The sequence below is a fragment of the Takifugu flavidus genome, chromosome 6 (assembly GCF_003711565.1).
Source record: "Takifugu flavidus isolate HTHZ2018 chromosome 6, ASM371156v2, whole genome shotgun sequence".
Classification (NCBI taxonomy): Eukaryota; Metazoa; Chordata; class Actinopteri; order Tetraodontiformes; family Tetraodontidae; genus Takifugu; species Takifugu flavidus.
In genome coordinates this window covers 4,983,166-5,008,394 of record NC_079525.1, presented here as the reverse complement: position 1 = coordinate 5,008,394, position 25,229 = coordinate 4,983,166, and the positions used below count along the sequence as shown (strand labels likewise).

The following is a 25,229-nucleotide window of genomic DNA, read 5'->3' as shown; positions in this document are numbered from 1 at the left end:
GGCAGGACTTCTGCTATGACAACTTGGTGGTCTACATGTGTATATTTATTTTTGCACCTGGACACAGATTTTGAATCCAATAAAAGGCCAGACAGCTGCAGGGCCGTACATAAAGGGGACTATATGAAAGCATTTAAGCTAACCGCTACTGTCCATACTGTATATTGCTTCATTTGATTAGTAAATAGTCTGATACATAAAGTAAATGTGTTCTTGCTATATAGAGATTTGCAGTTATCATATTGTGACCCAGCAGTTTGTAAATATAAACATATGACTCAGCAACAGTTAAATATGTCAGTGCCATAAAACATAAGATATTGAAATGTGTCCTGTTAGAGGTGATGGTACAACTGCTGACACTTGACCTGAGTCTTTTACATTCTTGATATTAATAAATGCATTTAAAAACAACAACAAAAATGGCGGGCCAGTCGCTGTCCGGGGTGCTGAACAGGCACGCGCGTTGGGGGCGGGGTTTGCCCCGTCCTACAGCCGCGCGTCAGAAGTCCAAAGTATCCAGATGATGCTGACGCCTTTTTCATCCCCACCTTTCTTTGTTTGAGGATTTGGAAGTTTGATTTTCCTCCCGGATTTCTTCTGACAGGCAGAGTCATCTATGATTTCCCCTGATTTTCTCAACCGCTGACCGAGAAACAGCCGGAGTCTCATTGTTGGACAAAAGAAGTCGAACTTTTCCAACTGCACCAATTAAATCAAGCGAATTGAGGAAAATGTCTGCTGAGCTGTCCTCCGATGACCGGACCAACTCAAAGATTAAACTCCAGGAAGAGTTTTAAAAAGAGCATCGCGAAAGCCACTGACCCGACATGAGGCTGTGCAACCGGGGCGTGATGATGTTGCTGACCACGGCGGGGGCTTTCTGCGCCTTCAGCCTCATGACCATCGCCGTGGGCACCGACTACTGGCTCTACTCCCGCGGGATGTGTCGCTCCAAGAGCCAGAATGACAATGAGACTGTCCGCAAGAACGAGGAAGTCCTGACCCACTCGGGTCTATGGAGGACCTGCTGCACCGAGGGTAGGAAAAGACAACTCCAGATGTTTAGGGCCCCCACACTTGGACTCTGGCACATTCGCGGCTTTCCTAGATGAAATAGTTACAATAAAAAAACTTTATTAGCTACAAGTCACAATAACACAATTCATTGTCATCACAGATAACAGAATAATTATTGAGATTTATTCATTCTAAATGGTTTTGTAGTAAAATAGTCTAAAATAAGTGATACATTAGGTAGATGAAAAATTCTTATATTTTACTTAAAAGCAGCTTAAACTACCAATGTTACATTGTAAAAAAACAAACAAACAAAAACACTCCAAATACAATAAATGGTATATCCTAAATGATCTGTTAAACAGAGTATTATAGTAAAAAGATGGGATATAGAGTCATTACATTCATTAATCTCATCATATTAAACTTCTTATATAACTCCACTATATTTTTTAGTGTGATTTTTACGTAACTGTCAATTGTGCTAAAGTTAAAGAAACAATATATTGTTGTCGAGCCTAGGTGAAGTACAACTGCACTACTGTGTACTGTTGTATGAAGATCCAATTAAATATGCTTTGAATAAGAAAGAGTCATCCATCACTTACACAAAAATAGTCTACAAGGATACAATTCCAAAAAGTTCAATCAACATAAATGCATCTGGACTGGTAATGAACAGTGATTTATTCTGCAGACCTCTGACCAAAAAGAAGGTTTCGTAAAATAATCATGAATTCTTGATTCGATTTAGATTGATGGCGAAATTAAGAGATTGAAGATGCAGAGAAGTTGAAGTGGTATCTTAAATTATTCAATGCTTTTTTGCAGACCATCATTTCTATCTTCTCAATATTCAGCTTTTCTGAGAGGAATTAAAATATTCAGCTCTCTTATTTTGCGATCAAGCCTCTTAGCATTTATTTCTTCAGTCATTCCCTCTTTCCTGAACATTAAAAAATCTAAATGGAGGAAGAAAAAGCAGATTTCAGCAATAATTAATCTGCAGATAAACAGAAGGGAAGTCAAAGGCTGAATGCAGCATAAAAAATTGGTTTATTTACAAGTGGAAATCAAAACCTTCTGAAAACATTTATTTTTGATGAGAGGAACCAAACAGATATGGTTTCAATCCTCTTTCTTTCTGAATCGCAACAATGGTTAGAATAATGTTTTTAGCTCATTTTCCGTACTCTCTGAACCCTCAACTGTGTTCAAATTGTCCTGTGCTGAGTTTAGGTTGGTAACCATGGCAACCAGAGTCTCACTGTCAATATTTTTCAATCAATGCATCACACAGGGGCACGTATCAATATATGTCCATGTGTGGACAGAAACTGCTGGGTCAAATGTTGGTGAGTGCTGAAAACTTGCCGGAATGGTTTTTGAACAAATCTGTTGTTTGCCACATTTCAATATTTGTCTTGAATATTGTGTATATTCAAGATAACACAAATGTTCTTTGCTGGATGTCTATTTCAGTGCAGATGAGAGACTGTGTCAATAAAATAAAGCAAATCCTGACCGATCTGTAGCCTGCAGTGGTTAATGTTATCTCTCAGTAACTTGTACAAACTGGCACCAGGTTCTTTAATTTCACAGCAACAAAAAGGAATTTACTGGCTAAATATTTGAACTCATCATTCTGTTTAGCTTTTACGTGGCCAAAAATACTCCTCTTACAAAACCTTTACTCACATTTGCAATTGAAATCAAATTTGGAAGCTAATTTTCCTGCATTGAAAGAGTTAAATAAAATTTGTGACATCTATCTCTCAAATAATAGCAAGCGCAAGATTTACCAAAATGTCTTCTTTTTGTGCCATGCCATTTTGCGTTCAATATTTGGATTTGGATACCAACGTGCATCAGAATCAATAACACACAGTCCATTAGACACTAACCATCACATTTAATGTCATCTAATTACTTTCACAATGATTGTGCTCTCTAACTTACACAGCATGCTTTTGGTGTTACAGAATATACCAGTTGTAGTTGGGCACTGCTACTGTAGTCATAATATTTCTCTGTTTTTCTCCAGGGACATTTCAAGGAGTTTGCAAAGACATTGATCATTTTGCAGAAGATGCAGATTATGAGCAGGATGCTGCAGAATACTTATTACGTATGTAATAACCATCCGTAAGTGTTTTTAGTGCATGATAGGAGACTTTGCATTTTCATCATCTTTCATCTGATCAGGAGCAGTACGAGCTTCCAGCCTCTTCCCCATCCTCAGTGTGGGATTGTTGTTCCTTGGAGGTTTGTGTGTTGCTGCCAGTGAGTTTTACAAATCACGCTACAATGTGATCCTCAGTGCTGGCATCCTCTTCGTCTCTGCAGGTGAGAATTATTCAGGAATCAGCTGCACACACCCTAAAGACAATGAGATTATCTTGCATCTGAATCTTCCAAAATTTCCAAACTCCCGCAGGTCTCAGTAACATTATTGGCATCATTGTGTACATATCAGCCAACTCAGATGACCCGAGTCAGAGTGACAACAAGAAGAGCTACTCCTACGGTTGGTCTTTTTATTTTGGAGCGCTGTCCTTCGTGCTGGCCGAGATGGTGGGTGTCCTGGCCGTGCACGTTTTCATAGAAAAACACAGACAGCTGCGCACCAAAGGCCAGGCCTCCCTCATGAAGCCGGTCTCTCGCAGCTCGTCCATCTACCGCAACCATTACTACCAGAACCGGGCGCGGCGTTACAGCTACAGGAGCAACCACAACGCGGTGGAATCGGCCTCGCAGTCCTTCCGGGCATCCTTGGTGCGAGACAGAGAGCAGTTGATCTCTGCTGACTCAAAGGTCCTGGCAGGTTTACCAGCATCAGGGACAGTGGGGTCTGAGTTTATGCTTTACACTTTGGCTGCCTCGCCTCTTAAAGACAGTAAGATTGAGATGGCTGTGGAGGATTTAACCACAGCAAACACCCACAACCACACAGAGACTCTCCCTGGAAACTGTGCTGCCAATAGAAGGACAACCCCTGTCTGAAAACAGACACAAAAAGTGAAATGGGAACAAAACTCTCACAAATTCTGTATCCTAATTTAAAAGAACTAGATACTGAAGCTAAGGAAAGGACAACAGAGACGACTAGACTGACAGAAAATCAAATGTAAAGAAAAAAGTATGACGTCCGAACACCACAAACTTGTAGGTCATTCTGTGATATATCACTAGAGTATGTGAGTGTGTGTGTATATAACATTAGGGTGCAGAAACAGACAGAAAAGTCTGTGAAAAACACTATCGACACATCCAAAGACATCCCAGCCAAATATATAGCCTGTACCTATCCTGCCCTTGTGGACTTTACGCTTAAAACTGGAACCCCATTAAATGCTTGTTGTCTCTCTGAGTCTGACTATGTTTTGCACATAAAGATCTAAGCATTTGTGAAAAATCTGATGTTCTGCCCTGTGAGTCTGTGTTTACAATGAATAAAGCTTGTTCACACTGATGTTTTTTTCCTCTCTGCAGCCACACACGACAAACACATGCTCCAACAAACAGCTACAACCCCGCTACAGCAGTAGGAACAATATTGTTGTAGATCCCTCAAAACAAGGACACAAGCTGTTAAATATGATTGGCATTCTGAGCTCTGCACACAATAACATTAGGAAGTTTAATTTTACATGAGATATGATGTAATAAACACACCTCATTATCTATCCACTGATGTTCTGCTAACTTTATGTGTTAGAAATAGGTTGAAAAAAAGTTGACCAAATAGAAAGTATAAGGAAAAGAAGCTTGGAAGTAAATTTTTGTTTTAACAAAACCAAGGTTAGATCTATCAAAGCTCCATTTTATGTTGATTTTAAGTTATTTTGATACAATAAACTCTGTATACCTGTTAGGCCAACCAAATTAAAATAAAAATGAAAAAATTAACTCTGTTAAAGGCTTTCGAGAAGTTTGAATAAATATATAATGACGTGTAGTATTATATGTATATTTTATAGTGGCACGGTTATTTATGTAACGATGAAGACGTCGTATCCGGTTTAATGCGCCGCCATTTTGATGAAACTGCGAGGAGAAAGGCGGTCGGGACACGAAGTGGATTTTACGGATTTAATTTTCGGATTACTTTCAATACACAACAATCAAGTACTTCTTTTGCGATGTGGACGCTCACTCGACAGGATATGTCGCCCCGAATGTGAAATTGGTGGATTTTGTACTTCTGCTCGACGTCTACATTTGAATTGTACTGCTAGCATGGCTCCTTGAAACAGTTAGCGTTAGCTTTTGTTTGGCAAGTGTATTATGTACTGTGACGGACTAAGCTAAACTCGAGGCGTAGCTTGCTAACCCAAGCTTACTTCCTTGTTTCAACCCTTCTTCAAAACACATTTTACGTTTAAATACACGCGTTCACCCACCCGTTCTGTGTACCAGCTTAAATGAGTTGTGGTTGTTTGAGCACGAAGCACTAGCAACTACCTCTCGAAGGAAAAACGACAACCATTAAGGACGATTGATCAGGAAATTCAGGCTGTTGGGTAGCTATTCTGGCAGCCCTCCACACGGACTATTCACCACGGACTTGGCCTCATTTACACCGGTGCTGTAGATTGCACTAACGTTTGGACTCATGGATTTTGTGGGATGCCGTTACATTTTACCGGACTAAAGTGAACTGTTAAGCCACGACGCCGTTCTGCGGCGCTTTGGCCTTAAACATCGATTATTTTGCTGTTACAAGGACTCTTCGTCGAAGGCGAGCTCAAACGCAATTTAGTTTTTTTTTTCTCCAGCGTTATAGAAAATAAAATTAAGATTTACACTAGCTCTCTGTGTTCCGTGTTGACGCTGTTTTGTTAACAGGCCTGTGTTTTTGGTTTTTTTCCCCTTGTGCTTGAGTGACGGAAGTGGTAAAAATGTCATGTGTTCATTATAAATTTTATTCCAAACTGGACTACAATACAGTCACTTTCGATGGGCTGCATATTACCCTCAGTGAGCTTAAAAAGCAGATTATGACCAGGGAGCGCCTCAAGGCCACAGACTGCGACCTGCAGATCACCAATGCGCAGACGCGAGAAGGTAAATTGTCTCCCGGCAAATTCTTAAACATTTAACCAGCTTCTTTCATGTTATTTTGGGTAAGTCGACATGATGTATCGAAATATCAACCTTCTTGTCTGTGGGGCATGTAAAATAGGAATAAATACAGTGTCAAAGGTCAGTTTTAACTACTGGACACCCTGAACCTACTGTTGTGTTTTTAAGTTTATAGTTGTGCACTTTGCTCTAAGATGCTATACTGTTTTTTATAAAGCATTTTGAATCCCTATGTGTGTTGAACAATTGAGCCTAATCAGATGGGATAAAGACACTTTCAAGTGCCAGAAAAATGAATAGCTAAGATATACTTAAGGCTAGTGGATCTATAATTGTGTTTCATTATTTGGATTTTCAAGGGGATAGCTTTTAGTAAGATGTGGCGTCAGCCTGCACTTTCATGTTAATTGTCATGTTTTGCAGAATACACAGATGAAAAAGCCCACATACCTAAACACTCATCAGTGATTGTCCGACGCATTCCAATTGGTGGAGTAAAGCCTGCTGGCAGGACGTTCATTGTGTATGTATGCTTGTGTATATAGCAACATCATCATTTGGATTACTGTAAGACATGTTTTAGTTGGTAATGAAATTATTTGCTATCGTTTTAAAGGTTGTGTTGGATAAATAAGGCTCACTCCCCATTCAGTAAATGCACGGGACAATGTTATGTATCATTTGCATTCTAGTCATTTAATTTGTGTCATTCCATGTTCCGTTGCAATTTGAGATCCCAAATACAATTTTGTTTAATAAAATGACAGCAATGTGCAGAGGTGACACCTCCAGAGTGATTGGCCTCCTGTCTAACTTTGCCGTGCAATGTCTAATAAATGTCATTCGGCATCAGCGGTTTTGTACTCTAGAGTTGTGACCACAATCATTTGCAGTTGATTATCCCATTTTATATATTCAGTGTGTTCAAATAAGCATTTATAGGTCTCCAGCTGTCTGTTTATGCCAAATTCTGATGGTTCCGTTCTTCCTTGTTCTTGTTTCTGCAGAGATCGTTCTGACTCAGCTGTAGTAGGATCATCCAGACCCGTATGTAACACAAACCCAAAATCAACACACACTCCTCCTCCTCCTCCTCCTCCTCCTCCTCTCACCTCTCTCACTCTCCCTCTATTTCTGGCTTTAGTCACCTTTCTTGAGAACATTGTGTTAATAATGTAAGTTGTGTGTACCTTCTTTTCACTGTGTGTCAGCTACATTTGTGCTCAGATTTCAACCTCTCCATGTTACTTAACGTCTCTCTGGACATTCCTTGAATTACCTACATTTAGATAGTTTAATGTTTTTGGGTTTAGTCAATTAAAGTTGGAAATTATGGCTTAGAGAGATGACTTTAAGATGGGAAACAGTAGACTAATTTTTTTTAAATGTTCCAAACTAATAAATTGTTTAATTGTTGATATACAATTAAGGTACTATTTAAATTGTTAATGACTGTGTTTCATATTGAAATGATTTTCTTGTAGCCTGCTTTAGGTCAGGCAAATGTTTTAACAGGGGTTTGTAATGGGAGAAATGGTATTTTGTTTTCCTGTCATTTTATTTTTTGTAAAAAAAAAATCTGTTTAACAGCCTCAATGAAGCAACTTGTGGCTGGGATTTTTGTACTTAACTCCAGTTCGACAATACAGCTAAAATATGTCTGGAAGAGGGCCATTGCTTTATGTTTTAAACATCTAAAAGTGCTAAAACTTAATTTCTTGACTGATCTGTTTTTCCGTAACATTTACCTATGTTGCTCGTTTTGTCATGTTTAAAGTTATTCAGAAGATGCAAATTTTTGCTCTGAGTATGGACTTCTCATAAGACAAACATTTAAGGCTCACAGGCTTTCTTCTAATGGGTTAAATGCTTTGATTGAATTCAGCTTCTCAAGTGACAACCTCCAAGTGTATCGTTAAAACTGTGGTTTGTGGGGTTAATGTGGAGCTAGCCTTGCTAAGTTTGCTGCTGTGCCCCTGACACACGTTGTAACACGATGGCAAAGTGCTCTGACACATTTTCAGTCAACCAAATATCCTGATAACTGAGGCATTCCATGGTTGCTGCAGTGAGAAGTGTTGTGGTGTAGTGTGTCCTGTAAGCTGTAAGCTGCAGAACCTTTCAATAAAGTTGTTCCGTGGGTCAGTGCCAGAGCCACTTGTATCACTTCCCTGTGTGTTCCCTCTATAGCCTTCTGCAATGTGCACTGTTCCCTCCAGGTCCTGCAGAAGACGCTGCACAGCTTTTCCCTCTTTTTAATGACCTAATTTATTTTCTGTACTAGAATTCCCACAGTTCAATGAGTAACCTGATATATCCTTTACCATTAATGTTGAAGCCTTTTAACCAGTGACACAAAATGTCCCCTCGTCGTTTTTTTCAAGGAACCATCTCAGTTTTTTGTTACTTTTATGTTAAAGCAATGGGCATGGTGCCATGCTTGTACATAATGTTAGTAAATGGGGTTTTACCCTGCAGCTTTAGAATTTTACAACTCTGTTATATTTAGTTTAGGAGAGCAGGTGCTGAAACATCACTGGTGACCCAGTTAACAGAAATTGGAAGTCAATATTCAATGTGATGTATTCCTTTGAGAACCACCCTGGTCTTCCTACAGCAGAACTATTTCTCAATCACTGGAGAATTATTTTAAGGAGTGTAGGGTTGGACTGCAATAATGAAGGATAAGTGGCAATGAAAATCTTGGATTTAAGAATCCAGAGCTCTTTGTCAGAATTCACATTGCTAAATTGAATGCAGCTTACATTAGACAGCAGTATTTTTACACTGCAAAGGTCTTAGATGTCATTTATTTTCTGTTATAGTATAAGTCATTATATGTATTGCATGTGGGCTAACTTTTAAAGTCTTTTTTCCCCCCCAGGTGGCAAGTTTTACTTTTTTTTTTTTTTTATCAAGCACGAGTGTCTCTGGATTAGGTTATTTTCACTGACAAATTTAATGACTCCCGTGATTAGACATGGAATTATTGGTACTTCTCAGGGGTATTCATTTGTTTAATTGACTTGAATGTTAAATTGAAGGGACTGGATGCAGATGTATAGCTGTATAGCTATACGTTCAATGTTAATGCCTTTTAATATCTGTACTCTGATTTTCCTGCAGACCGATTCTTCTCCTTCAATGTCACTTGCCCAACTCGCCAAGGTAGTATCGCTAAATACTGGCTATCATTCCAAAAGAGGATTTAAGTACATAACATGCCCCCTTTTAATGTAGAGTTGACATTATTTTCTCCCCCCCTCTTGATCATGTCCATCAGACTCCTAACCTGGTCGACGCAAATGCTTCCGAGGAGGACAAGATTAAAGCCATGATCTCTCAATCCATTCATGATTATGACCCGATACAGTTAGTATACATCCATCTTTTTATCATAGGCCTCTGAAGTCGTCATTAACTGAACAATTTACTACTTGGAATTTGTTTTAGAAGATTAATTGGCTTTTCTCAATAGCTATTCAAAGAGGGGTGTTGGACCTCCCCCTGCTCACTATACCTGCTATCGGTGTGGAAAGGCTGGCCACTACATCCGTCAGTGCCCCATGCTGATGGTAATTATGTTTTTGTTTTTAGTCTTTCAATTTAGAACTAAATTTCCTAATTGTTGGGACGTGTTTTTCTTGACATGATTTATTTTAATTTTTAGATCCAGGATAAAAGTGAGGAGGCTCCCAAACAAGTCAGGATTAGCAAGGGTATTCCTCAGAGCTTCATGGTCAAAGCAGAGCCTGGCACCAAAGGAGCCATGCTGACGAGCACTGGCGAATACGCAATACCTGCGATAGATGCGTATGTTTCTCTCGGCCCAACTCAACATCTGCTGTGGTTTTTTTTGGTGACGTGACCTTAAAATTAAAAGTCTATATTGATGCAGGGAGGCCTATGCGCAAGGAAAGAAAGAGCGCCCACCATTTGTTCCACAAGACCAACCTTCATCTGAAGATGATGCAGATCCAATTCCAGATGAGCTGTTATGTCCGATCTGCAATGACTTGATGGTCGACGCTGTAGTTATACCCTGCTGTGGGAATAGCTACTGTGATGATTGTGAGTTCTTTGGCTTAATAACAACTCAAGACAAACTGTTTCCAGGTTTAAATGCATTTATTAATATTTTGGGAGTTACAAAGGATAGTTATTGGGATCAGTCAAATGTCAACACAAACAACCCAGAGATAAATATAGGTGTAAAAGACACAAGGGATGGCAAAATCAGTTTTTTTGTGGTAAGAGAAAAATGAGACGACTATTTGAAAGCTTAACAATGTAAAATGGCTGTTTTGTGTAGTTGATCTGTGCTGAATGTCAAGGAGGGTTTCCTTCAAATAACGAGTATGTAAAAGGCCCAAAATCAGTTGATGGGTCTTTGCTGGGCTTTGTGCTACTTGGGCCAAGGGGCTAAAAAATGGTCCTTTTTTATACAATTGTACACTTGCAAAGGAATTTGCGAAATAATGCAACAAAATAAAATTAATAAAAATATCAAAGCCAGCATTGGTAGTGTTAGAAGCTCATTTATGTGATTGTTAAATGCTTAACTTTGAGTTGGTAGATCCAACAGCTTACTAAACTACAGGTACTAGTATTTTACGGCAGGGAAATGTGTCATCTGTACAAAATCACTCTCCTCCCTTTTAACTGTCTAAAGAGAGACTTTTTATTCCAGGCATCAGAACTGCCCTGCTGGAATCAGAGGAACATGTCTGTTATACATGCAAGCAGTCAGATGTTTCACCTGATAATCTTATAGCCAACAAGTTTCTTCGTCAGGTAACCCAACACATATCTGCGTTTCAGTATGCTGAGTTATTGCATTCATCTTATTGTGATTTTTTTTAAAAATGTAATGCTTCATGCAGGCTGTAAACAACTTTAAAAATGAGACTGGATACACCAAACATGCACGAAAGCTGGTTCAAAACTCGGCTCCACCGCCACCACGTCTTCAGTTGCTCAGGCATTCAAGACAGCAGGACCCTTTGGTCGCCAATGCTTCTACAAGTGCACCCTCTACCACCACTCAAGTACAAGCCCCAACTCCAACTCCAGCACCTGCCCCTGAACCGTCACCCCCCACCCCTCCTCATGTCTCTGCCACTGAAGGGCAAGTTGCTTCATGTACTCCACCAGCTGCTGACCACCATTCTCCACCAAAGACGATCAACCACGGTGAACCTCCTCCACCAGGGTGAGTTAAGGCTATGACGATTTAAACACCAGGATTAAAAATAACCACCCTAATTGGTCAAAATGTGTCCACATTGTAGTGAAACTGACCCTGGACCAAGTTTGACAACAAGCTCATCAAAAGCAGAAAGTGGTTCTCAGGTATGACGGCATCCATGACTAGACTACATGTGAGAAACATCAATTTTGGATCTCATTCTACTTTTTCTTTTTGGTTGACAGAACTATAATTTAAGTAATATGGGCCATCCACCACCAGCGAGGCCAACTCAGTCCTCGGGTAAGCGATTTATTTTAGGTTATTTCCTGGAAGATATATGTTGCATAGTACTTTAATATCTAGCGTCTGATCTATCCTACATTAATTTGGAATTAAATGGCAACGTAACAGTAATCTGTTTTGTTTAAGAGAAAAGATAATTATGATAATATAGGTGTGGTTTTAAAACTAAATACATCCAGTGACAAGCTGCATCTCCCACAGGCCACCAGTCACGGCACCATCACACTTACAGGGGTGGAGGTCGTCACTGGGAGAGGTGAGGCCAGTCTACCAGTGATCTAGAAATTGACTGTGGTGTAAGATGAGTTTTAACAGTTTGTATTCTTTGACCAGGTCTTTCAGAGGAAGAGACCATCCCTCCCCTCACATTCAGACCGTTCCACCTCCAGCACCCATAACTCCGGCCTTTCCAGCTCAGTCCATGTACCCACCCCCACTACAAGCCTACCCCCCACCTTACAGTTCTGGTCCCGGTCTAATCCCTCCTCCCCCTGTTAATTATCAGCCTCAAGCTGTTTATGCTCCTGGACCGGGAGTACTCAACCCTCCATGGGTTGCACCAGGCACCCAGCCCCCTCTTGTGTCTCTTCCAGGCCCCCTCTCTCAGCCTCCCCTTTCTAAGGATGATTTCTACAGACAGCGACACCACCGACAGGACAAGTGAGTTGTTTAAATTTGTCAGAAAAAAGTGTGAGTTAGTGTGGACTCTTACTGAAGGTTTTATCAGAGGTCGTGATTGTGTATTAAGGTTGAATAAGAATTTCATTTAAGGTTTCTGCTGTTTTGTCTTTATGTTTGCAGAGTTCAGTCCAAACTTGATGAATTTACTAAAGACTTTCTTATGAGGTACAGAAGTGCGCCAAAGAGACAGCGACGTTCTTACTCCAGGTAGCTTTATTAATGTGCTTTAAACCAAACTCGGTTTTAGTTCCTATGTAAATATATGTGTATAATGAATAAAATTATTATTTATTAAATTAATTTACTCATAGTCACCCATGTTTTTCTTTCTAAACTTTTCCCTCCTCTAGGTCAAGGTCATATAGTCGCTCTCCTTTGAGCCGCTCGTATAGTCGTTCAAGATCACGGTCCAGATCAAGGTCCTACTCGTATTCTCCAAGCCGATCCCGCTCTCGTTCTCGCTCCTATGATCGATCTTATCCACGCTCGCCGTATTCTAGACGCAATGGGCGTAGTTACGGCCGCTCTCGGTCCAGGACCCGATCCCGTTCAAGGTCATATGGATACAGACGCTCTGCTTCTCCACGGTCTCCTCTCGCCTACCGGGGAGGTGGTTGGGAGGGAGGTGAAGGAGCAGGACCTTACAGGTCAAGGTCACGATCTCGCTCGCCTGGAGGCTACAGGAGCCGCACCCCAGATGGACGAAAACCGCCCCCACGTGAGCTAGCTCCATATGAACTGAAGGGTCTCAGTCCTGGTAGTCAGGATCGCTGGGAACGAGAGAGGTATAGACAATGGGAGAAGGAGTATGCTGACTGGTACAACAAATACTATAAAGATTTTGAAAACCAGCATCCATCACTGTATCAGAGAGGACGTGGCAGTCGGGACAGGGATCGAGAAAGGGAAAGAGCATCACCCTTATCTCGAAATTATCCCCCTGAGGGGAGAGGAAGAAGAGACGATAGAGGTGCCTCAGCTCATCATCCTCCATCTTCCTCATCATCCGGGACAAAATCCAGCAATAAAGTCATCAAAACCAAGAAAGTGAAAAAGAAGAAACCTGGGGATGAACAAGAGTCATCCCAGCAGTCCATCGACAGGGGTGATGCGACACCTGTCCGGGATGAACCCATGGATGAAGTTCCATCTCCAGTTAAAACACCCCCAGTGTCCTCAAGGCCTCAAGCAGGTGACGCAACAAAATCTCCAGCCTCTAAAAGCAGTGCAGCAACCAAACCCTCAGCCAAGTCTGCATCCAAACCCCAATCTGATAAAAACAGGAAAGAGAAAAATCAAAAGGTGAAAGCCAAAGTCAAGACTGAAAGTGTTAAATCCAAGAGTGACAAGATAAAGAAGAAGAATGGTGATGGAGTGACGAACAAAAAGGATTCATTATCATCTACTGCCTCTAAACCACTGAAAACACTCAAAGTAAAACAAGAAGATGCCACCAAATCGACTAATCCCAAAAAGGAAAAGAGCAAAAGCTCTACAGCGAGGCCTGGCCTGCTTAAAACCCCCCCGCTGTCTTCTCAGAACCCACCACTCCATCATCCTTCAGTGCACGATGGCCTTCAACCCAGTCACGACATCCGAGGGAGAAGAGACCTTCCACAAGCCGGCGGTCTCCTTCCTCTCCCCAATCAACACGGACATGAACTCGCCCCCCCATTGGACAGTCGGCGCAGAATGGGAGAGGACAGTCGGTCATTACTCGGTTCTCCTCCTGGAAAACTAAGGCGAACAGACAATCTGGGGGGTGATCTTATGTCCCACCCACACATGTCTCACCAGCCCCTCCTCAACAGACTCCCACACTTTGAAAGGCCTGCTCTTCTTCCCTTACCAGGCAGTCGTGAGATGGGGCGTGGAGATGTAGATCGAGGACCCATCAGACCACTAATAGACCTGCAGGTAGGTTAACCATTTGTTTCTTTACTGGCTTTTCTTGCTCAAGCCCTTGCTTAAATGTGTAATAATGATCTAATAATACAGTGGTTTCACATTAGTCCTGCCTCTGATCAGCTGCAGCTTTTGTAATCACATTTTCCCCTTGTTTAAAGCCTTTGGTGCAGAGGAGGATCAAGTTAAACAGAGATCTGGGGAGAAAATACAGCACCGAGACGACAGCCTTGGACAGAGCACCTCCAGGTCCTGAGAAAACAGCATCCACCTCAGACCAGTCGGCATCTGCTCACACATCTGATGGTGATCGACCCAGCAGCAGTAGTATCGAATGCTCGGGTAGAAAAGAGCGTCCAGCTTCTGCTGACAGGGGAGTCTCCAAAGAAAGACCAGGGAGTGCTGGAGAGAGACAGCAGGACCTGGACAGAGAACAAAGAAGTTTAGGAATGAACAGAGAGAGAGACAGAACATCAGTGTCTGACCGAGACAGGGGGACAGTGTCTGACCGAGAGAGGATCCCTGCGTCTGACCGAGACAGAGGGACGGCGTCTGAGCGAGACAGAGGGGCTGCATCCGAGCGGGACAGAGGGGCTGCATCCGAGCGGGACAGAGGGGCTGCATCCGAGCGGGACAGAGGGGCTGCATCCGAGCGGGACAGAGGGGCTGCATCCGAGCGGGACAGAGGGACGGCGTCCGAGCGGGACAGAGGGACGGCGTCCGAGCGGGACAGAGGGGCTGCGTCCGAGCGGGACAGAGGGACGGCGTCCGAGCGGGACAGAGGGGCTGCGTCCGAGCGGGACAGAGGGGCTGCGTCCGAGCGGGACAGAGGGGCTGCGTCCGAGCGGGACAGAGGGGCGGCGTCCGAGCGGGACAGAGGGACGGCGTCCGAGCGGGACAGAGGGACGGCTTCCGAGCGGGACAGAGGGACGGCTTCCGAGCGGGACAGAGGCGCTGCGTCCGAGCGGGACAGAGGGGCTGCGTCCGAGCGGGACAGAGGCGCTGCGTCCGAGCGGGACAGAGGGACGGCGTCCGAGCGAGACAGAGAACGAGTTTCTGGGTCAAGCCACCAGAAGGCATCCACATCACTGGAGAGAGACTCTGAGGGAGAGAGGTCTGTTAGGAGAGAACGAAAGAACTCTGGTAGTGGCGGGACGGGAGGGAGATCTGTTTCTCTAGACAAAGTGACCATCAGAGAGAAGTCGGACACCACCAGGAGAAATGCTGACAACCAGCCAAAGTCGAAAGAGTCCTCTCAGGACAGAGGGGAAGGCTCGAGCAGAACTACCAAACCTAACAGGTCTGTCAACATTCTCATACATATTCATCATTGAAAATGCAGCATACAGTATAATATTTAAAGGAAATAGTAGGAGAAGTCTCTGAACATCTGGCAAAAGTGACAGATTTGATTAATTTGACAAGATTTGAATTAATGGCTGTGCTATTATCGTAACCTTTTCAGAGTCTTTAGTTAATTACTTGTTGTCATGGACATGTGATTATATTCTGCTCTTTTCCCAGGAGTGTATCCAGGGACAGAGCAGAGAGAGGCCCTCCCTCTGGAGAAAAACCACCTGCACTTCACAAAGAAGGTAATTTAAGTCTGTCTGCAGAGCAGTGACGGTTCTGACTATTGTCTCTTGTCACCTCCCTGAGAACATTTCCTGTCTGTCCCTCCTGTTCTAGCACCGAAAGATGGCGAGGATTCTGCCGTCAGAAATAAGCCCCGTATCAGCCGCAAGGCCCTGTCAGGCCACTCTGGGAGCTCCTCCATGTGCGTATTGTAGCAGAAATATCTCTCAAACCCATATGCTAAATCTTGATCAGTAAAATGCTGTTGGGTCTCATTTGTCTAGTCTCAGGTGACGTTTAACATGCTGATTTAAAAATAAATAAAAATAAATACGGGTATAGTACTGAACACAGGCAATACACCCATGACTATCATCTCATCTAAACAACTGTTTTTCTTAATATTAGATCAACCCAAGAGGTAAAGCAGGATGCAGAGAAAGACAGGAATCCTCCATCCTCCAAACGCACGGCGCCGCCTTCGACTAGTCCCACCGCCTGCTCTAAACGTACACCGACTGTGAGTCCGGTGCCGAGCCCGGTCAGAGAGGAGCCGCTCATTCAGCCACCGCCTCGCTCCAAGTGGGAGAGAGAGGACGATGAAGAAGCCCTGGAAAATGAACTTAGTGCTCCCGCTGTGCCCTCACCAGTGCTTCAGAAGCAAAGAGTTAAAGAGCTGCAGTCTGAAGCGCCTAAACTTCCCAGAAATGACTCCCGGGATGGAAGTAAGGAGCCGAAGAGAGGAGTAATAAGAGAGGATAAAAAAGGGAGAACACAGAGGGATGAAAGCAGAGCAGTCAGGACGGCCCAGGCGACCTCCGATAAAACATCAAAAACAAAAACCGCGAGGGAGCTGGACAGAGAGGAAGGGAAAGATCCCGTCAGAGAGGAGGGGCGGGGAACGGGAAAAGAGGAGAGAAGGCCAGAAAACAGAGGCTCCGGAGGAAGAGACGAGAGCCGCGGCCCCGAGCCTCGCAGACAACGACTGTGTTCTGACTTGGGTCGCGAGACGGACGAGGCGGCGTTCGTACCGGACTACAGCGAAGGAGAGGGCTCCGACACGGAGAGAGGAAGGAGCGCCAGCCTGAGCCCGTCCCAGAGCCAGCAGTCCCAAAGCCCAAGCCTGAGCAATCACAGCGGCTCGGGAGCCACGGACAAGAAGAAAAAGAAACAGAAGAAGCAGAAAAAACACAAGGACAAGAAGAAGAAGAAGCACAACAGCCAGGACAAAGGAGAACACAAGCACAAAAGCCAGGACAAGGGAGAACACAAGCGCAAACACAAGAAAAAGAAGCGCAAAAAGAACAAAGACAAAGAGGAGGAGGAAGAGGAGGTGAAGGCAGAGAAGACGCAGGAAGGGGCTCCGTCTTAAGCCGACTTCAAGAAGCCAGTGGCGTTGATGTGTGTGCCATTCAGGATGAAACAGGTGTTTTTGACTGTCCGTGCCCGTGTTCTCACATTAACACTATTGCAGATGGTACTTTTGAGCGAAGGGCCACAGAATTAAAACTACTGCTCGTTTTCAACGGCGTCGCATAAGAACCTCACTGGGAGACCTGGTATGTGTGTGTAGATCTAACTTGAGCTCACAGGGCCACAACAACTGATGGCACTGAAACGATTAAAGATGATCAACTGTACTCAGGGAACTGATCGATATCACAGTGGTAAATTGCTGTTTCTCTGCTTGTGTATGCTTGTGAATAGTCCCACCTAATATTTTCTTCCCTGGTTTAATTCCCCGTGTTCTCTTAATACATGGTTTCTGAATAAATGTATATGCTACGAGCTGTTGTAAGCTCTCTTTGAAGGTCTCTACATAGGTTTTGTATTGTTTTAGCACATGAATATCAAAAATTGATCCTTTGCTTTATTTCACTTCGTGCCAGCCAAGTTGTTTTCCGAGTTGCTTTTCTTAACCCGAATCAAATGCAAACTATGTAGAATTTATAATTGATTAATGTACTAAAACAAAGCTGAATCAAGAATGTGATCTGAAGATGGAGGCTTGTGCCTCTATACTGCACTGGATCGTATTGATCACGGATGTGTCAATAATGGCAGATCAGCCGGTGTGATGTTCTGAATGTGCAGCGGCAACTGTTCGGTTGTACAGGTTGGAGGACTTGTTCCTATTAATTAGTTGTTAATTTTTTTATTAAAAAGTCCTTGAAAGAATAAAGGTGTGTGTTTGTTGTATTTCACCTTGTTGTTGTATACATAAACACAAAAGATGGCAACTTATTCAGTGTGGAATTACATTGCCATCATTAATTGCTCATAAAGTACAAATTTCATAGAAACTAAAAAATGGGTAACGACTGGAATAGGCAGCTTAGATGAAAAAAGAATTATAATTTTTTAAACAGATCCTTGGAAAGAGTAGTCAGATTTGGGCTCGTTTTGATTAATTATTCTTCAAGCGTGAATAATTGAAACGGGACTTGCCAGGAAGAGTTGCTGCAGTGATGCGCAGTGACCACTGCGTGGCGCTGAAAGCCCTGCCACTTTATATACTTGGGGTGAAAGGCTGTCACAACAAACTAGTTGATATATCTGCAACCCCCCCCCCCCCCCCCCCCCCCCACACACACACACACACCACACACACACACACAAGCATGACTGGTGGATCATAAGCAGGAGGCTGAAGATGGGTTCACAGACAGGGTGAGGGACCACTGAGATCAGCGAGCGGCAGATGCATTTTCCCTCAAACAGCTGTATTTGAAAGTGCACCCCAGCTTAGCCCGTGCATTGTGCATCAGTGTGTGATATATAATACATATTTAAGGTCATCCTTAATGGACTCAGATCAGTGAGACCATCACACGAGATTAATATATTGTTTTAGCCCCTGCCCAGATTACCAGAATAGCTCGCTATTCCTTTCATCTTCCTTCCTCTAATGTTCACTAAGAATGTGTGTGTGTCTAAACACGTGTGGCTGCATGTGTGTCAAGGCCTGAGGGCCCTTCTGAGCCATCGGGGAGACCACTGAAGTACAGTTTCGCCACATTCATCTTAAATATAAGTGATTGTATCTTGATGCATTTTGAAAACTCATCCCTTCCACTGTTAAACATGTACAAATGACTCGACTGTGACTAAATCAATGTCATATGAGAATAAAGAACGAAGAAGTGTTAGCAAGGAGGGTAACAACCAAGCTAACCCTAGTATTAAAGATCAGTTAGGAAATCTTAACATGCCCAGTATGTTTACTAGACGTTTCAGGTGTAAATTGGACTGTTTGCACCTGTTATCAGCCTGTGTGTTGGTGTGTCTCTTTGGTTTGTTCTTTTTTTCCACCGCTCTCGCAAACCTGACATCACTTCCTGTCATCAAGGCCAAAGGTTGCTAAGCAACTTCACTTCTGCCAGTTGTCAGAAAAGATGTTTCTCCTCTGACTGCTTCTCAGCTTATCTCTCTCTTATCTTCCCGTCATAACTGTGATGTTTATGAAAGATGTTGGCTACGTGTGCATGGCTGCTCATGCATCTGTATGGACCACGGTGCATTTGTGCTGGAAGACGTGGGGCGGAAGAAGCCGGGGGAGTACAAGGAGACTGCAGAATCCCTGACAGATTCTCATGAAATTAATTAAAAGAATGAGCCCCTTTTATTTCTATACTGTAGAATCTCTCCAAGCATGTAAAATAAAAAATAACATGTGCGTGGGAAACTACAGAGATGCACGCAGAAGATATCGGTAAAGCTCGACTGTAGCTCTAATTCCCAGTCTTCTACAGTAGATTTAGGTTCCACGTTGTTCCACGTCCTTCATTATTGAAGTGTGAGCACAGCGTGACTGTTGGGACGCTGCCTCTATGAGTCACACTCACAACAGCGTAAATCAGCGTGAATGTAAATACCTGAAAGAGAACTTTCAAATTGCTGCAAGCAAACACAGATAATTAGAGTTGCCTCCCCCCACCGCTCTGAAAACCGAAACTTTAAGTTGACACCAACACTGCTGACCTGTGTGTGTGTGTGTGTGTGTGTGTGTGTGTGTGTGTGTGTGTGTGTGTGTGTGCTGATCCCTTCAGACATTACTAAAGTAACAAGGTCAAGAAAGACAGTTATACTGCTCCTATGTACAGTATGAGCGTGTGTGCGTGTGTGTGTGTGTGTGTGTGTGTGACCTCATGTGGTTGTCATGGCAGTATAGAAGACCAATCAGTATTATTGATCAATGATTGAACCCGCAGTTTGTGTGTGGTTGTGTGTGTGTGTGTGTGTGTGTTTGTGACAACACCACCGATTTAAATACTTCCCCATATATAATGTTGTGTGCTGGTCACCATGGAAACACACCCAAAGGGCGCTTACAAACAGCAAATGTTTGTCCTAGATACTTTCTCTGTCTGATAATAGATGGAATGTATTTCTGTCCATTTCTTTGTGTGTGTGTGTGTGTGCGTGCGTGCGTGTGCGTGTGCGTGTGTGCGGAAGTGTGTATTGCAGGAACTAATGTAAAGCATTTGAACACGCCCAAGTGAGAGAGCTGGAGTAAAAAATGCATGAAATGATCCCGTCGAGCAGAAAAAGTCCTGCCTGACTTACACAAGATGATGAGATGAGTTGGAATCAGAGGGAAAACTCATGAAAACACACAACCAACACACAAACGCACACAGATCCATCGGCTGCAGAGGTCCACACTCACACACACACACGTGTCCCAGATATCTTAAACTGTAGTTGCAATGTGTTTGATGTGTGCTACAGTCGGAGTTATGAGAGCTGCGAGGAGACTTGTGTTCCGTGGGCGTATGATTAGGTATTGCACGGTGTTTCCCTACACTGAGTGAACATCTATTCTTAGTTTGTAGCCTTACTGGTCCTGAATCCCATGGTTTGTCTGCCTGCCAAGTCCAGTTGTTGGGACCAAAGCAAATTTATTGATATTTAAGGCTCTAGTCTAGAGGATAAAACAGACTGACTTACATAATCCTTTAACTCATTGAGAGCGATCAATGGATCACAACTTCCCCGCGGTTACCATCACCATATGCAAATGGGCAGCAAGCTAAATTGAAATGATCCAAGCGGAACAGTTCAGATGCTCCAGTTTAGCCACATGCAAGCATAAAACTGCTCCTTTGGAAGAGCAAAATGTAATTTAATCACTGTGTTGTGTGCGGAGAACAGTTTTAATAGGCCAGCTAATTAAATCAAGGCAACTGTTGCCACATCTGTACTTACATTCATTCCACATCCGTTTTTACTTAAATGCAGCTTTAAGACAGCTAAGTGGGCTCTTTTCAGAGAGAGTTTAGCATCTACCTGGTGGCGTCTGTGCCAAATGAGAACACCCACTGCCCAAAAGATTAACTCAGAGATTCTAAGTGTATTTTTTTCTTTTTGTTTCTTTAATCTATCCAAATTTATGTTGCAGCACGTACTGAACATCATAGCCTCCACACAGCACAGTGGGACTCTTTTTTATATCTAATAGAGTGCAAACATTAAATACATCACCAGAAAACAATTTAAATATTACTTCCATAAATGGTATCTGGGGGCTGCCAGGGGGCCTTTTGGGAATTGGATGAGTCCCCACAGAAGTGAGCAGCATCACAATTTCCTGATGATACCTTTTTTTGCTGTCATATATATATAATTTATATTCAGTAAAAATTATGCTATCATTAAAAAAGATGGGGGCAAATACTTACTTGTCACACTCTGTACTTCTATTTCACCACATTTGCGTGTTTTTTTTCTTTCATTGTATTTTTGTCTCAAATTATCGACTTTATTCTACATAGCAGACAATGTTCACACCATTACTTTGATAATACAATATTTAAAAACAACCACAGACACTCTGGACAGCATGCTGGTCTCATTTTTAACAATCTTATGGCACAGGGCTGGTTGCGTGTTTGTCATTATTAATTGCTTGGCCCCTAATAGTGTTAGCTGCTTTAAACATATTGTGTTGGAGCACTGCCATACCTCTGGCTTTTGTAAATTGACATCCTGCTTTACAGTATGTGACTGTGAAACCTCATTTTTTATGTGACAGCAGCATCCTCCACCCACACACACACACACACACACACACACACACACACACACACACACACACACACACACACACACACACACACAGGTATTGGAATAGGGTGCTAGCACAGCAGAGGAGGAAAAGTCACATGCTCTGACTGGTTCCATTATTGTCAAGTTATCATTATTAAGTAAAACAAGTTTCTACAAAATAAAACTTGCAGACGCCACTGTGCATTATAAATTGCGAGAGAGACCGCGTTTTAAAGCCATTACGACGAGACATTTTGGGGTCAGAGCAGGTTTTCCCTGCGACACTAAGTGAGGCTGCATCCCATTTAGGTCAGATAACTTGAGACGTTACTCCCACGCATTTTGGATCTGCGCCATAATAAATGGAACAGAGCCTTAATTAAAATTTTAGCACGGCTTCCTCAAAGTGTACTCTCATGGTGATGGGGTGATTTCACACCCGACTTATTTGATTGGGAACAAAGGAGTCAACAAAGGTGGTTTGCCGTAAGTAGATAGAAAAAATCCTGGGGAAAATGTGCAACTATTCACTGTCAATGGCAAGTAATTTAGGAGTTCCTATGTAGCATAATTTGCTAAATATCATGCCCTAAAATACATCCAGAATAACACCTTAATATCACTCGTAACTTTATTAACTGTTAAATTAAAAGTCAGCAACTGTGCGTTGGGGGAAACATGTGGAATATTGAAAAGAATACAACGTACATAAAATTGACCTCTAAAGTCAAATAGCTAGAATTCTACCGTAACATCAGTGACGTCATGCTGAGGTTCTAATAAGCTAGCTAGTTATGATCGATGTGCTTGCGGAGCTTCCGGGACTAGCCTGACTTATTTTGAAGGCAAAATGGCTGCACTTCCGGTGGGCTCTCTGCGGGGCTTGACGCGCTCTGCCTCTCCGCGGAGCGCCTGAACTCGGGTGCCTGACACGGCAGAGTGTCCAGCGGCTGAGGGGACGCAGGCGCACGGGAAGCCGCTTGGCCCGTCACAACTTTACTTTCCACAATTATCACAACTTCTGCGTCGCATTCTGCTGATTTCTTGTTCCTCTTGTTCTTTCCTCCCGACTGACGGACGGAGTTTGGATTTTGAGGGGAGGAGGCAGCGCTGCCCTCGGATGGAGCACCGGGGCTCCTGGAGCTCAGGGCGCACGGCGGACACAAAGTGAATGACGCTGGTGGATGGACCCTGCTTCCTGGTAAGGACCGCGATTAAAGTTTTGTTTTCAATGTGTTCCAATGTTATGCGAGTTCATTATTTTTTTTAATTTTTTTTTTTGCAATTAGAGCTTCTTATTGTGCGCCAGGTGATTGGCTGTGGTACAAAAGAAAGCCTTCGGATCCGGTCATGTCGCGCCGTCGATGGCGGTGTTTCTAACACAAAATTAAAGATTTAAAGTGTTTTAAGGTTGAAGTTATGATCTGCCTACGCTGTCAACCAAGTTAGAGACACCTCATTCTAATGCGGGTCTCCGCGTGTGTGTGTGTTTTAAAATCCCATAATATTTAGACTTTTATAGAATGTTGTTTTTATGTAATCTACAGTTCTGAGCTCAAGAAAGCCTCATCGCTATGACAAGGTTTGACATTTAGGAGCATGTGCATAAGTAAGGAGGCAAAATATCTGAACACATGTTATTTGCTGTGGCTTTAGTGAACAGCTGGTGCAGATTCTCAGAAGGAACGCTGCAATATTTGATGATGGTTCCATCGAATGTCAGTTATGGTCAGGGGTACGCTGCCTTTTTGCAGCCGATTGAGATTTGATATGACGGTTTGAAGGAGTGTTAATGAGAGAGGCACAAGTGTGCCTTTTATGTTTTGCGCCCAGCAGGTTTTTATTGTGGAGAAGAGCAGCTCTTGGATATAACCGGTGCCTGCCCAGCAATTACTATTGAGTCCCAACCAAAAGCTTCAGACAGTCAAGGCTGTGCCTGTGCCCATCATGAAAACACGCGAGGATGGACGATCCTGGCAGACTCACTCTTGTTATTTCATGAAACGCTGATACACTCGCTCTCGCTACGCAGAGAAGTAACATGTCAGCGCTCCTGTCTATACCTTATGTTCCTGCACTGACCAGCCCAGTGCTACATCAAGGGAGTCTTCTTTGTGTCCATTTTACAGTAATCCAGCTAATTCTCTAATATAATAATCAATGGGCAGACCAGTGGAAGTGATTTTTCTCAATCTCAGATGATCAATAGGCAAAGGAATAACCAAAGTGAACCATTGGGGCACATTTGCTCTGTGAAAATATGTGCTCTAAGTCTCATTTTGGCCAAATTCTGCTACATCGTGTCTAATAAATCAAAAGATGGGATGTAATTTAAGAGTAAATGAAATCTGAAGACAGGAAATGAATCTGCTCACACACTCTTAATATAAACTGAGATTATCATTCAATTTGACAGTTCCTGCATGACATGCCAGTGCTTCAAGAAACTCCAGTCATTATTGTAAGTATTAACCACAGGCTGCTTGACAATGTCAGCGCTTTCACCAGATTTTATCTTAAATTGGAGCTCAAGGAAATTATATACACTTATATACACGTAAGTACAATTAGTGCAAATGCAGACAAATTTTAATTTAAAAATAAATAACTCATATTGTCCTGGTGCTTTATTTTTTTAATTGCAAAAGCCCTTTTTTTTTTTGTTTTTTAAAGGCATTGTATGTTCAGATTGTTTTAATCTGGTCTGGATTAAAAACAAGTGTAATGGCTTGTTGTCATTGCTGAATTACACCCGTGGGATTATCAGGAAGGATTCTAAAGTGCTCCGTTAAATCGTTCCCTTTGCTTTTATTTAGACTTGTTTCCTGCACCGATGGCTTGTGGGTTCTTTTGAAAGTTACCCTTCTGAGAAAAACAGACAGATTTAATGTGCTTTGGGAAGGCTCTTGTGCACGGAACGACAGGCTGGACTGTCTGGCCTTCTGACTTTGTGAAGATAACAAACATGGTATGGGCCCGTGTGGCCGTATGGCGATGCCTCCTGAACCCGTCTGCTGGTGCCTTTCACTTCCTTTTTTTAAGGTTCAGGCTGTTCACGGCACAGCCATGACAGGCGTCCAGGAGCCTGACCCACGTGAGCAGAGCGGAGAACCACCAGAAGAAGACGGGGACGAGGAGGAGGAGGAGGAGGAGGAGGAGGAGAAGGTGCGCGTGTCAGTTGAGGCGGAAGAGGAGGAAGAGGAGAAAGACGAGCTGCCGTACCCGTCTCTAGCGCCGGTGGTGCTTTTGGCTCTGACCCAAACCAGCCCACCCCGGTCCTGGTGCCTTCGTGCTGTCTGCCACCCATATCTTTGACCAGCCGCTAACGTGCACGTTTGTGTTTATAATACGAAAGAGACATTGTCTGTTTGTGCTTTAGCTCTGCACTTTCTCAATGGTATTGTAACGCCGTGGCACCTGC

At 43.1% G+C, this 25,229-nt stretch overlaps 3 protein-coding genes across 5 annotated transcripts in view; all 3 read left to right on the top strand.

Annotated features, from left to right (window-relative positions):
• Nucleotides 1-113: 113 nt before the first annotated feature.
• Nucleotides 114-4,492, top strand: cacng3a (calcium channel, voltage-dependent, gamma subunit 3a). The gene is made up of 4 exons (XM_057037064.1): nt 114-1,041; nt 3,065-3,148; nt 3,226-3,366; nt 3,458-4,492. The coding sequence occupies exons 1-4, from the start codon at nt 831-833 to the stop codon at nt 4,021-4,023; spliced, it is 1,002 nt and encodes a 333-aa protein (XP_056893044.1). The 5' UTR covers nt 114-830; the 3' UTR covers nt 4,024-4,492.
• A 546-nt stretch (nt 4,493-5,038) lies between these two features.
• Nucleotides 5,039-17,942, top strand: LOC130526999 (E3 ubiquitin-protein ligase RBBP6-like). The gene is made up of 20 exons (XM_057035012.1): nt 5,039-6,087; nt 6,529-6,628; nt 7,113-7,152; nt 9,232-9,273; nt 9,389-9,477; nt 9,584-9,680; nt 9,776-9,918; nt 10,004-10,176; nt 10,796-10,899; nt 10,989-11,317; nt 11,397-11,457; nt 11,539-11,596; nt 11,801-11,855; nt 11,933-12,259; nt 12,401-12,487; nt 12,631-14,197; nt 14,347-15,485; nt 15,710-15,780; nt 15,875-15,962; nt 16,169-17,942. Exons 1-20 carry the CDS (start codon nt 5,922-5,924, stop codon nt 17,130-17,132), a joined length of 5,700 nt encoding a protein of 1,899 aa, XP_056890992.1. The 5' UTR covers nt 5,039-5,921; the 3' UTR covers nt 17,133-17,942.
• A 4,206-nt stretch (nt 17,943-22,148) lies between these two features.
• LOC130526998 (voltage-dependent T-type calcium channel subunit alpha-1I-like) overlaps nt 22,149-25,229 on the top strand; it is a 36,108-nt gene continuing 33,027 nt past the window's right edge. The window contains exons 1-3 of one of the 3 annotated variants that reach the window (XM_057035011.1): nt 22,149-23,009; nt 24,225-24,269; nt 24,851-25,115. In XM_057035011.1, the coding sequence (XP_056890991.1) occupies nt 22,980-23,009; nt 24,225-24,269; nt 24,851-25,115 (340 nt within the window). In that variant the 5' untranslated portion in view covers nt 22,149-22,979. The remainder of the gene's footprint in view (nt 23,010-24,224; nt 24,270-24,850; nt 25,116-25,229) is intronic. The other 2 variants (XM_057035009.1, XM_057035010.1) reach the window with 2 other exon arrangements.